Source organism: Desmodus rotundus, chromosome 8, assembly GCF_022682495.2.
Source record: "Desmodus rotundus isolate HL8 chromosome 8, HLdesRot8A.1, whole genome shotgun sequence".
Lineage (NCBI taxonomy): Eukaryota > Metazoa > Chordata > Mammalia > Chiroptera > Phyllostomidae > Desmodus > Desmodus rotundus.
The window spans coordinates 97,079,328-97,097,388 of record NC_071394.1 but is presented as its reverse complement, the minus strand read 5'-3'; the positions used below and the strand labels follow the sequence as shown (position 1 = coordinate 97,097,388).

General features: G+C 43.6%; 1 protein-coding gene across 1 annotated transcript in view; it reads right to left on the bottom strand.

Moving 5' to 3' along the window:
• The window catches only part of MKRN2 (makorin ring finger protein 2), a 43,090-nt gene that overhangs the window by 2,154 nt on the left and 22,875 nt on the right, over window positions 1-18,061 (bottom strand). Inside the window, exons 2-7 of the mRNA XM_024556428.4 lie at window positions 14,040-14,168; window positions 12,738-12,919; window positions 10,998-11,296; window positions 9,563-9,777; window positions 7,729-7,839; window positions 120-264 (exon numbers count right to left, since the gene is read on the bottom strand). Of these exons, the coding sequence (XP_024412196.1) occupies window positions 120-264; window positions 7,729-7,839; window positions 9,563-9,777; window positions 10,998-11,296; window positions 12,738-12,919; window positions 14,040-14,168 (1,081 nt within the window). The remainder of the gene's footprint in view (window positions 1-119; window positions 265-7,728; window positions 7,840-9,562; window positions 9,778-10,997; window positions 11,297-12,737; window positions 12,920-14,039; window positions 14,169-18,061) is intronic.

Here is an 18,061-nt window from a genome sequence, read left to right as displayed (position 1 = left end):
ACATGAAGGCTGGGTAGCTTATTTTTTCTTCTTCTTTTGTCCATTTCTGGTTGTGAAAGCTATTACAGAAAGGGCCACAGGTAAGTGAGTCTTCTGACTAGAGGTGGCAAAGTCCTTACCCTCACGGTGCCTTCAGAACTGAGCTGCTTCCGAGGTTTCTCAGGCTCTGCTAGTCGCCCATCAGGGTAAGCATGGCGGTAAAGACATTTGCTTCCAAACGGGCAGGTCCCCTTGCCTTGCTCAAAGTACTTACAAGCTTTTTTCCTAAAAAGCAGAAAGAAAAAAAATCAAGGTAGTGGGGAACCTAAAGTCCAGATAAACCACTGCTTTCCTCTGTCCCGGCCTACAATGCCAGAACTGGGTCAACCTCATGTTGTAGGTAGGGAAGCAGAAGCTCAGAGAGGATGGGATGTTGATTTCCAAGCTGCTGGATAAGATTCCCACGGTGACATTATGGCCTCACACAGAACTTAACCTGCATGAGGGGAGTCCACTGTTCTGAGACTGCAGTGTTCCAGAAAGGCCCCAGGGAATGTAGGATTGATGGTTCATTCCTCGAACCAGCTGTCATGGGTTCCAAAGTGCTGAAGCTGGGCTACTGCCTCGGGTCCAAGACCCCAGTAGGAGCTCCACCCAGGGAAGGTTCCTGTTCTCCAGGCCAGCAATGATGTCAGTGTGACCACAGGAAGTCTTGACTTGGGAGTCACAGAGAAAGTGGTGGATTTCAGCTGCCTAAAGTTAAAGGTCTCATTCCAATTTTCCTTGGTTTAGGGGTTCTAAACTATGTGCTGTCTAAATGCATAAAATACAGGTCTGTGAAGTACAGGTATCGAAATGTTAAATTTTTTTCCAATCTTTGAATTGTATCTACAGATCCCTATGTTAAGAATCCCTGCTCCTGAGGAAAATCACAACCAAATAGAGAATTCCCATTTCTTGTTCAAATGAAATTTTCCTAAATGATCCCAAGTTGAAGAAAAGGAAGAAAGCCCAAGGACCCAGAGGGCCATCTGGGAGCACTGGGGAAGGGAAGTTGCAGAAAGAAAGCCAAATCATGGAAAAGGTGGGCTGCTGCCAGGGGTGGTAGATGACGACTCCAGAGTTTCTCAGACAAGGGGACGGCAGCAAGAGACCAGTGATGAAGGCCTCTCAGACCCTAACAACTGACCACTGAGGGGGAAGGAAGTGTGCTGCTTGCCTGGGCGCTACTCCCACCAGGTGTGATTCCAGCACACGAGGCCAGGCAGTGGATTCAAGCAGAGTTGTGTCAACCCGACACCTTCCATGCCCCACGCCCAAAGGTTCTGAGCAAATCTTAAAATGACTGCTCAAGCGGTTCATTCTTATCAGAGTCTGTCAGACACAAGCTTTAACTCTAGTTCCCACCCCGAAACAATGGTCACCCCCCACAGCCTTATCTGGTCACCAAGGACTAAAGCTTTCAGTTCACTTTCACTCCTTGTTCTCAGCTCTCAGATCCAACTATCACATTTCTGCTTACAGAGCACTCCCAAATCAGCTTGTCCATTCAGTTCCCACACTGCTGAAACCCTTAGGATGCCAAACTCTGCTTGCTGCCTGCCAGTCATTTCTTAGTTGGCCTCCCCTCTCACCAGGTTCCAACCTCTTCACACTACCGCAGAGGAGCATCTCCAGTGGGTCACCTGTTTTGCCCCATTAGACTTGACTCCGGTCTGTCTCTACTACACCTGTGGTAGTAGGTCACACCACCTCCTACACACCTCTCAGCCTCAGTGACCACTCTCACCGCTCTCCAAACAAAACTTGTCCCATTTGGCACCCATGTCCTTCTGTCCACTCACTCTCCAACACACACGGAGAAGCATTCAATCTTCACAGCTTTCCCTGACACTCCCAGCCAGGTAGATCCAAGTGCGTTCCCTGTTGTGACATCTGGCTTGGGCCTCTCATGAAGAATCTGTCATCAGAAAGTCTGTATCACAATTGCCCCCTTTGCAATTTTCCATGAAATTATCTTTACTAATCTCTATAGACCGCATTGGTGCCTACTTAGCTTGAAGGCTCCTGGCCTGTAGTGGGTACTCAGTAAATGTCTGTGGAATGCATAAAAACATAGTCATCTATGGAAACTAAGGCCAGGAAAGATCCAAACAACAATAACATGAGAATTTTTGGACAACTCCAGCAAAGCTCCTTTGTATAGGCTGAACCCCTCTGCCTTGACACTCCTGCCCTCTGGTGGACACATGATAACATCACATGAGGAAAACACCAAGCCTTTAGCAATTAATATGCAACTTAAAGGAACCATTACTGCTTCTCCTAGACCTGACCTTGCAGATAACCAGAAACACTAACCTTTTAAAATAGACCTAAAGGCACTGGAGAATGAACAGAAGCAGGAGGATTCTTCAAGAGGGTAAACACCTGGAAGAATGGAATGGCGAAGAGGCAAGTTATCTTTATAGAAATAATAGCTTTTATCCAAGAACAGGCCAAAACTGGGTGTGTGTTTATTCAGGATAGATAAAACTACAATGGTAAAATCCAGTCTTTCTGGCCTGAAGAACAGAAGACAGAACTGGAAGAAATCAGCCACTGGAAAGTGAGGAAGCAATCCCACAAAGAAAAGGCCTGGGAGGCGGTGCTCCAAATACTGCGCATTAACTCTGCCCACGTCTCTGACCCATTCGCCAGTGCGGCAGGCTCAAGGCAACTCAGCTAGGATAAAATAACTGAGGTTCGAACTGCTGCCCAAGAGTTTGACTCCAAACAATTTACCTGCCTATTATTAAGACAGAAATGTCAACGCTTTACAGAGGTTTTTCTAGGACATAGAACCTAAGAGAATCTGGCAACCTAACAATGTGTACACTAGGTTTTTCTAGGACATAGAACCTAAGAGAATCTGGCAACCTAACAATGTGTACACTACAATCCAAAATTGACAACACATGAAGAATGAGGACATTGTGACCCAGAGACCAACCAAGATGACAAGAATTTCAAAGCAGCTACTAAAAATGTATTCGAGATGATGAACAGAGGAAAAGATACGACAGAGCCCAAGACCTGTGGGACAATATCTGAAAGTCCCAGGAGGAAAAAAGAGGTGGAGAAAATATGTGATGACCAAAATTTTCCTAAATTTGGTGAATGACATAAACACTGAGCAGTAAAACATGAAGAAAACCACTCCTATGCAAATATGTAACTGCTGAAACCCAAGAGAAAATATTGAAAGCAACCCCAGAAAAACGACATATTAAAATCTGAACTACGAAAACTACAGGGGGTAATACATTCCTAGACATTGGTTTCGCCAATAATTCTTTTGGATGTGAGACCAAAGCAAAGGCAACAAAAGCAAAAAATAAACAAGCGGGGTTACCTCAAACTGCAAGTTTCTGCATAGTAAAGGAAACTATCAACAAAATGGAAAAGGCAACCTACTGAATGGGATAAAATAGTTGCAAATCATGTATCTGACAAAGGGCTAATGTCCACAATATATAAAGAACTCATACAACTCAGCAACAACAAGAACAGTCCATTTTAAAATGAATGGAGGAACTAAACAAACTTTTCCCAAAGACATACAAATAAATGGCCAATAAATCCATGACAAGGTGCTCAACATCACTCATCAGGGAAATACAAATCAAGATCACAGACATGACCTCACATCTGTTAAGAAGTGAGATCTGTAGCACAGTGTTCTCTGCAGCATTATTTACAATAGCCAAGATATGGGAATAAGTATCCAGTGCAATATTATTCAATCATGAGAAAGAAGGAAATTCTATAATTTTGTTACAAAATGGATGGACCCTGAGGGCATTATGCTAATAAGGAAATAACTGCGTATTATATAAGACAGCTAATATGTAGAGTAAGACAGAGAAGACAAATAAATACTATAAGGTATCATTTATACGTGGAATCCAAAAAAGTTAAATTCATAGAAACAATAGAAAAATCGTTGCCAGAGTCTGGTGGCGGGTAGGGGGTAGGGATAGTGTGAGGTTGGTAAAAGGCCTGATTGTAGTGGAACATTTGCAAAGTGTAAACGAAAAGAAAGAAACAAGCTATTAACATAGAATTCTAGCCCTGGCTGGTATGGCTCAGTGGACTGAGTGCAGGCCTGTGAACCAAAGGGCTGCCAGTTCGATTCCCAGTCAGGGCACATGCCTGGGTTGCAGGCCAGGTCCCCAGTTGGGGGCGCACGAGAGGCAACCACACGTTGATGTTTCTCTCCCTCTCTTCCTTCCCTTTTCTCTAAAAATAAATAAATAAAATCTTTAAAAATATATATTTTAAAAAACACAATTTTTTAAAGGTGTAAAGTCATTAGTACTTTGTGGGGTTCTAATGTATGTAAAACATTACATCCATACATTATAACAGTCAAGTTGCAGGGTATACAATATACAAATATTAGTTGACTTTCTATATACTAAAGATGAACTATCAGAAAGAGAAGTTATAAAAATAATTTCATTTACAATTGCATCAAAAAGAATAAAATACCTAGGAATAAATTAAGCCAAGGAGTTGAGAGATCTGTACACTGAAAGCTATTAATACACTGATGAAATAAAGACCCAGATAAATGGAAAGATATCATGTGCTCATGGATTGGCAGAACAAATATTGTTAAAATGTTCACACTACTCAAAGCAGTCTTAAGGTTCAGTGAAATCCCTATTAAAATTCCAATGGCACTTTTCACAGAAATATAACAAACAACCCTACAATTTATGTGGAACCACAAAAGACCCAAGTAGTCAAAGCGATTTGGAGAAAGAACAAAGCTGGAGGCATCACACTTCTTGATTTCAAGCTACACCACAGGCTGGTAATCAAAATGGCATAGTACTGGCATAAAAACACACACAAATCAGTGGAACAGAACAGAGCTCTGAAATAAGCTCACACATACATGGGCAGTTAACCTATGGCAAAGGAGCCTACGACAATGGAGAAAGAGTGGTCTTTTCAATAATCAGTGTTGGGAAAACCGGACAGCCACATGCAAAGGACTGAAACTGGACCACCTTCTTACACCACACACAAAAACCCACTCAAAATGGACTAAAGGCCTGAACAGGAGAACTAAAACCATGAATGCAGGAAGTAATAAGCTTTCAGCTATAAGGTGAACAAAGAAATAATGTAAAGCATGGTGATTATAGTTGATAATACTATATATAATTGGTATTTACTATTAGAGTAGAACAAACTCAACAACAAAAAATAAGTATTTCAATGAAGCTGAAATTTTAAAAATTACATTGTTAGCTTGTGGGGTTCCAGTGTATGTCAATATAATGTACAGATGTAGTGCAGAAGACAGCAGTGAGGAAGTAACTGCATATTATATAAGACAGTAAGAATAGTAATTCTGCCTGTGAAAAAAATTAAGGGTATATTGTAGCCCCAAGAAAAACGATTTATAAGAAACAGAGGTAAAGCTAAAAAACTGTAAGTTAAAATGGAATTCCAAAAAGTATTCAGAATAGCCAACAGCTGGAAATAGCACAGATATCGACCAAAACGGTAACCGTGCAGCCCTTGCTTTTCCCAGTTCTGACGTGTCCTTTCAGTTACCACGCTGCGGTTTGGATGGCGACACCCCCTTAAAATTGACGTGATGGGATTAGGAGAGGATTAAGTTGAAAGCCCTCGGGAATGGGATTAGTGTTCTTACAAAAGATACCCAGAGAGCTTGCTTGCACCTCCGCCAAGTAAGGTCACAGTGGGAAGGCACCAGCTATGAAGCAGGCAGTGGGTGCTCACCAGAATCCAACCATGTCGGCACCTTGATCTTGGACTTGCCAGCTTCCAGAAGTGGGAAAAACAAGTTTCTGTTGTTTATAAGCTACCTAGACTGAGGTATTTTACTACAGAAGCCAGAATGGACTAAGATGCCATGTACAAGTCGAAAGAAAAGGGGCCCTAACAAGGATAAATCCTAAGACCTGGTAATTGTGAATGTGACCTTACTTGGAAAAAAGGTCTTTGCAGATAAAGTTAAGGATCTTGAGATGAGGTCACCTTGGATAAATGGGGAGGGTCCTCAAACCAATCACACCTGTTCTTCCAAGAGACAGAACGGGGAGAAACAAATACAGCAAAGAGCACAGGGTGGGGAAAAGTAGGTCTACAGTCGTTCCTGTGGAAAATAATACAATAAGTAGTAATGCAAGAATAAACTCTGTGTTTTGAGTACTTAAAACTGTAAACCTACTTTGCCCCTCCTTGTATAAAGGGAGAGACTAGAGTTCTGCTGCCATCTGCCCAGGAACGCCAAGAATTGCCCACAGCCATGAGAGGCTAGTACAAAGGCATGGGGCAAATTCACCCTCAGCCCCCAGAAGGATCCAACCCTGCCCACACCTGATTTTGGGCTTCCAACCTCCAAAACTGTAAGAGACTAAATTTCTATCATTTTAAGCCACCCCATTTGTGGAATTTGTTACAGCAGTCCTAGGAAACCAATCCACTGTGGTTTAGTTAAATAATACTTACTTCTTCAACACAGTTCAAATGTTAATTACTACAAAACATTAACTGTGAGTAGCTGCAGAGAGTGCGAACAACTTTCTTCCAAAGTCTGCCTGTGTGTGCACCTGTGTAGTGCTGTTGTCTCCTGGTTTCCCAGCGATAAACCCAGGGATTAGTTTACAAAAATAGATAACTGAAAGAGGAAACTGGCCGACAAAGATGGAAGTGCAGCAAAGAAATGGAAAGTAGTAATGCTGGAGGTGAAATCTGAATCCTCAACCTCTGCTCACACCTGCACCACATCCAACACACCAGCAATTGTGAACACACCTGGATCTGACCACCTCCCATCACATTCATAGCCACCACTCTGTTTCAAGTCACTATCGTATCTTGCCTGGATTGTTGCAACAGCCTCATTCGTCTCCCTCTTCCCACCTTTGCCTCGTCTTTTAATATATTCTCAATGAATCAGCCAGAGTGATCCTTTCAGAATATCAACCATTTCATATCACTCCTCTAACTGAAACTTCCATTCTCATCCATAAAAGGCCTAGTGCATCCAATGACCTACGGAGCCCTACACAATCTGCCCCTTGTCCTGCTTCAGCCTCAGAATCTTTGCAGACACTATTCCCTCCATCTAGAACATTCTTCTCACTCACATCATGGTTTGCTGCCTCATCTCCTCTAGGTCTTTGCTCAGATGTCACCACACTGAGGCATGCTCGGGTCTCCCACACTAACACTGCAACCCTCTCACTTCCTGTTCCCCATTTCTGGGCATATTTCACTCCTTAGCCCTGCTCACCACTTAATATTTTTCTTCCTTATTTATCTTTTTTGTCTCTTCTCATTATTTATTTCCTTCACTAAAATGTCAGGTGTATGGGGGCTGGGAGTGTGTCTGATTTGTTCCATGCTGTATCCCAAGCAACTAGAAAAGGCCTATCATATAGATCTTTAATTGGTATCTGTTGAATGAATGAATGATCACAGATGACAAGTCAACCTCAGCACCAGAAACAATTTCTAGGGGATGCTGCTCAGCTAAGAAGCCACTGCACCGTGGCTTCGCTCATCTCTGCATCTTCAAAGCCCAGCACGATGCCTGAGAGAAGGAAGAAACTGAGTGGCGATGGTCTAGGGAGGGGAGGGGGAGGCTCTGCAGGCGACGGCAGAGACTAAAATGAAAGCTAAGGCAGTCACCGGGATCACGCCTGAACTCAAAGCACTTACCCCATTCCCTGTTTGAAAGCTTCAATCAATTCGTTCTTTTTATTCTGATCTTCTACCCAATACACACTTGGAATTACAAACTCCGATATCACACGGCACTCTGGACACGACCTGAAATAAGAATCGGGTTAGCACGGGAGAGGTGAAGCGAGGGACCCTGGGCGCACTACACCACTCAGCCCCCGCTCAAACGCACGGCCATTCCAGACGTCTTCTGCCCAAACCACGTTTACAATTAAAAACATCTTTTCTCAACAATAAAATAGACTACCCATAAAAACATGTTTTTCTCAATAAAAAGACCACCCAGTTTTAAAATGGGCAAAGGATTTGAGTGGGCCAAAAAAGCACAGAAAAAAAATGCACCATATCATTACTTGATGCACAGTATCATTAATTATCAGGGAAGTAAATCAAAGCACAATAAAACATACTTCACACCTACTAGAATGGCTAGAACCAGAAATAAAGATATAACGAGTGTTAACGGGCATATGGAGGAACTGGAATCCTCATACACTGCTGGTGGGGATGTAAAATAGTTCAGCCACTTTGGAAAACAGTCTGGTAGTTTCTTAAAATGTGAAATACAGAGTTAGCACAGGACCCAAAACTCCACTCCTAGGTATGTACCCAAGAGAAATGAGAACGCGTGTCCACCCAAAACCCCGCCCATGAGCGTGCACAGGAGCACCGCCCAGGACAACCAAAAGGCGGAACGACCCAACGGCCACCGCCTGACGAAGAGCCGAAGTGTGGCTACCCACACCGCGCAGCGTTCGGCCACAGAAAGGACTGAAGCACGTACGCTACGACATGGCTGAACTCTGAGAGCACCATGCCAAGTGAAAGATCCAGCCAAACACAAAAATGCTAAATACTGGAAGATTCCATTTATATGAAATGTCTAGAATAAACAAAACCACAGGACAGAAAGTGAATTAGTGGTAGCGACGGGGGGCTGGAAGTAGGGAGGGATGGGCAGGGACAACAAATACATGTTTCTTTTTGAGATAATGAAAATATCCTAAAACTAGACTGTAGTAATGGTTGTACAGACTCTGTGAACACTAAAACCACTGAATTGTACACTCGTATCTCAGTAAGGCTGTTATTTTACCACACAAATGTGTGGCTTCAGGCAAGTTATTGGAGCTCATCATACCGCAGTTTCCTCATCTGTAAAGTGAGGATGATCACAGGCCTCTGAGAGGGTAAGTTAATGTGTGTGACGAGTTTCGAAAACAGTACGCAGCATGCAGTCACTTGTCAGTGTCAGTCTGCTCCTCCCGCCCTGCCCGCTGCAGAACGCAAGCCTCCTGTGCTGTTCCGTGTCAGCTACACCTCAGTACAGCGGGGAAAAGAACCCTGTGTTGGCTCCATGGAGCATGTCCCCTGTATCAGACATGTGAAACGTTTTACATGCATTATTCCATTTAATCATCCAACAACCCTATTTTACAGATGGAAAAAAAATGAAGCATAAAAAGGGCAAAAGGCAAAGGACTAAGGCAGCCACCAGTAACTGTTAGTGCTGGAGTCTGACAGGCCAGTGCCTTCAACCTACTCACTCAGACGGTCCCTGCAGTGTCCCTCCAACACTCTGAAACTTGGCAGGAATTGTTACCCATATTTCAAAGGAAAAGGCACTTGGGCTCAGGAAGGGTAGTGAAGTGCCCAAGTTCACACACCCAGGGGCCAGCGCTCACCAGTTATCCTCCGCACTGAAACACCTCTGGAGGACGAGGGAGGACTTAGGAGTAGATGGAAGAAGGTCCCAAGCCAAACTTTCTCCCCCACTTCTACAGATGAGACCCCTTACTGCTGTACTTACTTTATGATTGGGTTCTCAAACTGCTTGGCACACCTCCACTGCCGGATGCAGGACAAGCAGTAGGTATGATTGCAGTTGGAGAGAATCCCAAACCTCCGCTCAGAAGCAGACGCCTTCTCGAGGATCACTTCCATGCAGATACTGCACACTTTGTCCTGACTGGCCTGGAAGGCAAAGGCCTTTTCCATCTCGTGTTCGAATGTTGACATGCAGATCTGAAGGACAGAGGAGGAGGGCGGAAACCTTCTTAGGTTCAGGGCTGCTGGGGAGCAGCTGCCAGCACACTGCCATACAACCAAGATCAGGACGGAACAGGGACCACGCTGCTTTGGGCAGGGCCCAGCAATCCCTGGATTCAGGACACGAAGCTCCCTCAGATCATGAAGAGGACTTCAAGGCATCACTGGCGCAGCCCCCTGTTTGCCTAGCATATCACCTCCAATTCAGACCTGAGACCCCAGAGGTCCCGAAAGATACCGGACCACTGTGGGATCACAGAGCCCATGAGAACTGGGATCCTGGTCTCCTGGCTCCTCTGGGCACCATCCTTCCCCACTCTGAACCACAATGACACCAGAAATACAGAATAATCCTTAACTTGAAACATCAGGCTGGCAGTCCAGAGTCAGAGGTGAAAAGCACCACTTCTCAAGAGAACCAATTACTTAATGAATTCACGTATTCACTAAGCAGGTGATGTACGGTACTGTGTATCAGGCATGAGAGTCAATGAAAAGAATACAAAGACCTGGGCTCTGCCCTTGGGAGCTCACAGTGGACGCAGAGGTGAGATAAATCAACTTGCACAGCGCAAAGACCTGGACACACCTGCGTGCAGAGAGGAGCTCTGATTCTGCGCTCACCTGAACAGCCCCCCCGGGAAGACAACGGAGGGTGGCAGACTCAACCCCCACACACCGTGAAGGCTTCTACAGTGCAGCCATGGGCTCCGCCCCTTCTTTCTCACTCATCCTCAGAGCCCTGAACCAAGCACAGGGCCCACTGTGAAGCAGTGCCTCCTAAACACTGGGATCTAAAGACCTGCAAGGTCCCCTCCACACCTGGCTCCTCAGATTCCATGACGTGGGCTCCTCAAATCCTCTAGAGCTCAGCCTGGATGGATTGCAGCCACCGTGACAGGTACCCCCAGGGAGGAAGGGCGTGCGCCTGCCACACACACGGCTCCCGAGCCACATGCATTCTCTGAACTCTGCATAGCTTTATGTTTCTCACGTCTTTCCTTTTTTCTTTATTCTAAATAACCAAGAATTGTCAAATGACAGTAGGCAAAAGGACTTAAAATAGGATAAAAATACACCAGGTACATAATGCAAGTATTACTGGCAGACAGATGTTTGCAGAAATACCACAACTTTGCCATTTCGTGCATTTCAAACTTCTTAAAATGAGTTCACACAAAGGCTTGTAACTTTACCTTCTCGTGAGCTTTCCTTTGCTCTGGGTCGAAGGGATGCAGGACTTGTAACCTACAGATTTCACACATGTCCCCATGCAGGTAGACACAAGCCTCTCCAAAGCGGCACTCCCCGGCCGCCGCATAGGGGCACAGCTGCTGCTCGCTGCTGTAGGAGCTGCTGGCTTCTACGTAACTGAGGCCACTCCTGATTGCGTCTAGGTAGGAATGCGGCTTCACCTCCAGGCTACTCTGGGGATCACTGCCTCCCGGATTGCTCACACTTGGGCAAGCCTTTTCTTCAGCCATGCCAGAGAGATCTTAATATAAAGCACACAGCACACACATACATGAAAACTGGCCCAACCACGCTGGTAAGCAGCTAGTCAAAACCTAACAGATTAAGAAACTCTGACCTTGTGAATTTCTCTCTTGGGAACATACAGAAAAAACAGGCCACGTGGGAAAAATAAAAGCATAAAATGTTCACAGTGACATTAAATGAAAAATATGATGGGTAACACAGGGAAATGGCAAAAACAGACCATGATATATTTATACAAAAGAACACTGAAGTTACTATTTAAAAACAGCAAGTATGGCCCTGGCTGGTGTGGCTCAGTGGATTGAGTGCCAGCCTGCGAACCGAAGAGTTGCTGGTTCGATTCCTGGTCAGGGCACATGCCTTGGTTGTGGGTCGGGTCCCCAGTGGGGGGCACACAACAGGCAACCACACATTGATGTTTCTTTTTGTCTCTTTTTCCCTCCTTTCTCCTGTGTCTAAAAATAAATCTAAAAAAAATCTTTTAAAACAAAAACCCCCAGCAAGTATGGAAATGTCAACATTTGGAACAGTTAAAATTAAAATGTGTGTATCAATATATATTTTTCATATATACATAAAAGTCAAAGAAAATTTACAATATGGTCAATAGAATACAGTGGTTTCCTTCGTACCAGTAAAGTTCCTATCATTTTAAAATGAACTAGAATTAATGAAAATCTGGAATGAGTCTTTGGGTCCTGAGGTCAACATTAAATTGCCCTATGGTCCCCCCCTCCTCACAGTCCCTTCCCATCACATCCCTTCCCTTCCCACCACACACACCCATTTCTGGCCTTTTCAGAGGGGCACATTTAACTGGATCAATTACTTACTTGCTTAGGATGGAATCTGCCTATCTTCTGTCACACAATTCTGAGAACTAGAAATCCCTTCGCCTGCTGACGACCAGCCAATAAACAACTTTTATGATTTGTAGCCTTCTTCTTCCCCAAACCCTGTTCCGGGGTAGGGACCACTCCCCAAAACCCAACATATTCTATTACCAAAGGTGCAACCTAAAATGGCAAACACTGGCTCAGCATAAGAGCTACGTGACCTAGAGGTCAAACCTAGTGATACATGGTCTTTATTAAAATATGTAGCTTTGAAATGAACGGTTTGGTGCCTCTCAGAACTGGGCAACCACACTATGAGGATGGCAGTTACACGCTGATAAAAAAAGTTACTGTTTATATTTTGCCAGGCCAAACTTGGGGCTCAGCTCGGCCTTGGGTACGAGGCCAAATGCATCATCTGAATACTCTGCAGCCAAATGAAGGCTGTTCTCAGGACAGATCTGGTGTATCTACATTCAGACAGCTTGCAGAGGTTTAGGTTAGCAGCCCTCTTTATCAAGAGAAGACCATAAAGGAACATGAAGAACAAGACAAGAATGCTTTTCAAAAAGAGGCAACAAAAGGGTTCTGCTCACTCACTTCGGTCTCTAAGTACCAATGTTCTCTTCTCACGTTTCCCAGGCTCATGTAAGTTAGTTTTCACAATAGGCGCATTGAGGTCGGAAGGAGGCTGAGAAGTGTGGAAGCCTGGGGAGGGCACACTGTGGGGCACAGAGCCCACAGCACCTCCAGCTGCAGCAGAGGGCCTCGTGTGATCGTATCTGAAGAAAACACACAGCAGGTGCATTACGGACACACTACGTGCACGTCTCCCACACCGCCCAGACGGGGAACGTCCCGCTTCCGCTCCACTTATGGAGATGGAGAATGGAACAATCTTTCCCCATATTTTAATTGATAAAAGGTTTATCACTGAGGAAGAACTGCCTGGCATTCAGAGTGAGCGGTACACTGCAGTCTATCACTGACAACTAAGTGTCCTCGTAGGACTTGAGTGGGACAGACACACAGCCTCAGGCCACACAAAGAAACCCTGGAAATTCCACAGATACTGAACTGAAATCTCCTGACACCCGACCCAGTGCTCTTTCGGCAGGAGTGCCCACAACGTTACTAACGGCCAATGTAGCAGCAGAGGAGACCAGCCTTTCCTGGGCTGTCTCTCTGGGGCACCCACTGGCAGGGGCGGGGCAAGGTGGGCCAACTTCCACTGTCCCTTAGGCAGCCAGAGGAGGCAATGGAGGGAGCTTTGCAGCCCAGGGAAGAACAAAGCAGCTCTTCACTGCAAAAGGACAAGAACAGGTTTCTGCAATATTTCCCTGCTTAAAAGTTATAAAGTTATCTACAGATGTCGGTGGCAAAAAGGAAGACTCTATGTACATAAATGTTCACTGCAGGAGTACTCACAGCAAAAAACTAGAAGCCATTTAAATTTCTCATAGAGGCAGAGTTAATACAATGATGATTGTTAACATTATGAAACATAAAATTACAGTTATGGATAATGTAGTGGCATAGGAAAAAGCTCATGACATGTTAAGTGGGAAAGAAAAAGATATACAATCTTATATATACTATGAGTGCAATTTTATGACTAGAGACTCATAAGGCCTGAAAACTGTTTCTGAAAAATTAAGTTTTTGGGTACTGAAACTGAGGTTTCAAAATTATTTGCCATACTTTTTGTAATGTTGTCATATTACTTAAAAAAAAATTTATTGTTGCCACTATTACAGATGTCCCTCATCTCCCCCCCCCCCCCCCGCTTTTACTTTTAAATTTAAGCTTTCCCTCATCAAGACCCATGTTCCAAACGAAGGACCTGAATCCCTGATGGCATCCAACTCAGTGTGACAGCTGGGGCGGGAGCGGGGCTCTTGCCTGCAACGGGTTCCGTAAGCACAACAGCCCTTCTGGTAGTACTTGCAGATGGTAGATGGCTTGCTGTTTGCCAAGTCATGTGAGAACAGGCACTGGTTTCCTTCCCGACACACACCATGCATAAAATACCTGAAGAAACAAGCAGAGGCATAAAACTGTAAACACTTTGCTATATAAAATCACTGTATTTTTGAACCGAGCAAACAAATGTCTATTACGCATATGTTACGTATCAAGGCTCTACTTGGCACTGGAGACATATTTCCTTGGTTCTAAGACATGGTGATTTTATTTTTTTATTGATATATATTCTTAGAGACAGAGGAAGGGAGGGAGAAAGGGAGAGAAACATTGATGTGTGAGAGAGGCATTGTTCAGCGGCCTCTCGCATGTGCCTTGACCAGGTATCAAACCAGTGACCTTTCGCCTTGCAGGACGATGTCCAACCAACTGAGCAAGACTAGTCAGGGCCTAAGACAACACAGAGATTTTAGACACACCACAACGAATTCAATCATGGCTTTTCTGGAAGAAAAGTGATCCCATATATTTCTATTTCAAGATATATCCTCTTGATCTGAGATACAATAACACGTGTAAAATGTGCACCTCACAACTGAGGAAATACTCTCTGGAAAACTGCTCCCTTTTTCTCATGGAGCTTATAGGGTATGGTTGTAATGGAGTCAAAGACCTGGGCCCAACATCCAGCCCTGCAACCTATGAGCAAGTCACAAAATCAGCTTCCCTGGGCCTTGCTAACTTTATCTATAAAAGGAAAATCACATTATCTACTTTACTGGGTTGTGGGTAAGGAGCAAATAAGATAGTGCTACACTATTTTATTAGTGTAGCACTATCTTATTTGCTAAAAGATATACATATATAAGAAGGTTTCACTGAGATGTCTAATTCTGTCCCTAAAGAAAGAACTGGGAGGCGTTCTCATTGTGTCTAGCCCGAGTACAGACCTGGATGAATACGCAGAGCACACAGTAAGGAGATCCCAGAGGCACATATCTTGGTATTAAGGGTAAACAAGTCCTAAAGTAAAGAGCATTTAATTTATTTTTTTTTAAGATTTTATTTATTTATTTTTAGAGAGGGGAAAGGAGGGAAAAAGACAGGGAGAGAAACATCAATGTGTGGTTGCCTCTTGCATGCTTCCTACTGGGGGCCTGGCCACAACCCAGGCATGTACCCTGACTGAGAATTGAACTGGTGGCCCTTTGGTTCGCAGGCCAGCACTCGATCCGCTGAGCCACACCAGACAGGGCAGAAAGAGTATTTTCGATACACCCTATCTAGGAAATCACTTATTGTCACCCCAAACATACTTTAATACTCTTTGAAAGAAGACAAAATCCAAACACTCAAATCACTCAAAATGTTTGGCACTCAGTCAAAAATTACTAAGACATGCCAAAAAGAAGGTAAATGTGACCCAAAACCAGGAGAAAAATTAGTAACAGGAATGACAGGTGAATCAGCAGGAATCAGGAATTGGCAGACAAGAACTTTAAAAACAGCTATTATAAATATGCTGATATGCTGAAGAATTCAAAGGAAAATGGAAAATATAAAAAGAACTAAATGGAACTTCTAGAAATGAAAACTACAATATTTGACCTGGCTGGTGTGGCTCGGTGGATTGAGTGCTGCCTGCAAACCAAAGGGTCACTGGTTTGATTCCCAGTCATGGCTGGGTTGCGGGCCAGGCCCCCAGTAGGAGGCACGTGAGAGGCAACCTCACATTGATGTTTCTCCATCTCTCTGTCCTTTCCCCTGTCTAAAAAATAAATAAATAAAATCATTTCAAATTTTTTCAAAAATAGTAAAGAAAATTAACTGGAGAGAAACCCTATCAATATAAGGAATGTGGGAAAGCCTTCAGCTGTCGTCGACGTTTCCGAGGATTCGGAAGGCATCACTGTGAATGTAAGTAACGCACGACGGCCTACAGGCAGTACGGTGCTTTACAAAGACACGAAAGGACTCAGACTGGAGGGGAGCTCTGTGAAGGTGGTAAAGCTTTCAGAGATCCTGGTTCCTTAAAAACACACAAAGTAATTCATACTGAAAAGACACTTTATGAATATAAGGAATGTGGGAAAGGCTTCAGATATTATCACAGTTTTCAAACATATGAATCACAGTGGAGAAAAAGGATGTAAATAAAGAAATGTCGTGAAGCATTTTGGGGTCCCAGTGATCTTCAGTAACGTCAAAGAACTCTCACCGCAGAGGAACTGTCTGAATGTAAACAACGCGGTAAAGCCTACAGAGACCCCAGCTCCTCATAAACACACGGAATAACTCATTTTGGAGAGAAAGCCTGTCATTGTAAGAAATGCGGAAAAGCCTTCATGGGTCACACAACTTCAAAGACGTGTGACAAAGCGCACTGAAGAGAAGTCATGTGACACTGCAGAATCTGGGAAAGGCTTCGGCCATCCCAGTTTCTTTCACATACGGGAAAGGACTCACTGGACAAAACCTCTTAAATGTAAACTTGAACTGGCCCACACCATTACCTGTGAAGACTCCCCTGGAAAAGAAATAGAAGTAGAAGTAATGTGAGAATGCCCGACAGAAATTAATCCGTGTACATAATGAACCAGAAAACCTACAGCCTGAAAGAGTTCTTATTAATTAACGAGTTGTAAATATATTGTGACAGACTCTGTGGATCTCTACTAATTACTTTCAGAAGTGAATATTCATGTGAGATAATTCTGAGAATTGCCTTTCAACAACAGGACATAATGTTAATAGTGGTTTTTCCTTAAAATGTTTAATAATAGTTTCTCTCCATTTTGAAGCCTGCTAGATCCATGGGTGAACTGAAGTATATTTTTTTTATACGAAGTTAGGGTAAGCACCTTGTTTATAATGGCTTATGTATTTTGTGTTAGCGGCTATTTTACAAGGACAGTTTAGTATCTGGATTTTCCCAGCGACTTCGTGGCAGTCTTTTATGTCCCTAGTCCACCATACACAGGGCGGGCAGATGTAGGTTTACAGTGGTGAGTATGTGAAACACAGAGTTTATTCCTGTGTTATTATGTATTATTTTACTATTTTCCACACACAACTGTAAACCCACTTTCACCCCACTCTGTATGTCTTTCCAGATTTTAAAATGCATGTATTTATGTGTATGTAAATATTTTAATTAATTTTTTCCAAAATGAAAGCATACTGTATGTGCTTTTAAAAACATTTTAAATGTGGTAAAGATACACACAACATAAATTTACCATGTTATCCATTTTTAAGTGAAAAGTTCACGTGGCAATAGGCACATTTACGCTGCTGGGCAACCATCCCCACCATCCGCCTGCAGAACGCTTTTCTTCTTCCCCAGGTGAAACTCTGTATCTACTAGACACTAACTCCCCCTCCCCCGCCCCTGGCAACCACCATCCTTTCCATCCCCGTGATTGGACTGCTTTAGGGACCTCATATATGTGGAATCATGCAGCGTCTTCTTTTTGTGCCTGGCTTATTCCACATTGCATAAAGTCCTCAAGATTCATCCATGTTACAGCACGCATGGAATTTCCTTCCTTTTCGAGGTGCAATAATATTTCATTGTGTGTATGGACCACAATTAGTCTGTTCATTAATTCATTTATGGGCACTTGGGTTGTTTCCAATTTTTGGCTATTGTGAATAATGCTGCTATGAGTATGGGTGTACAAATACTTGAATCTTTGAGTTCTTATTTTCAGTTCTTTTGTGTATATGCCCAAAAGTGGAACTGCTGGATTACATGGTGATTCTATTTTTAGTTCTGTAAGGGACTGCCATACCGTTTTCCGTAGCAACCGCACCATGTAACAGCAGCAATCCTTGATGGTTTATGGTATTTTCATGTTCTTATTTTTGCTGATCTGTACTTTCTCACATTTATACCACCATGAATACACACAGATTCTGTAATAATAAGTGGCTGTTTTAGTCTTATTTTTAATATTTACTGATTCCAGAGTTGGGGTGGAGAGAGAAACATTGATGTG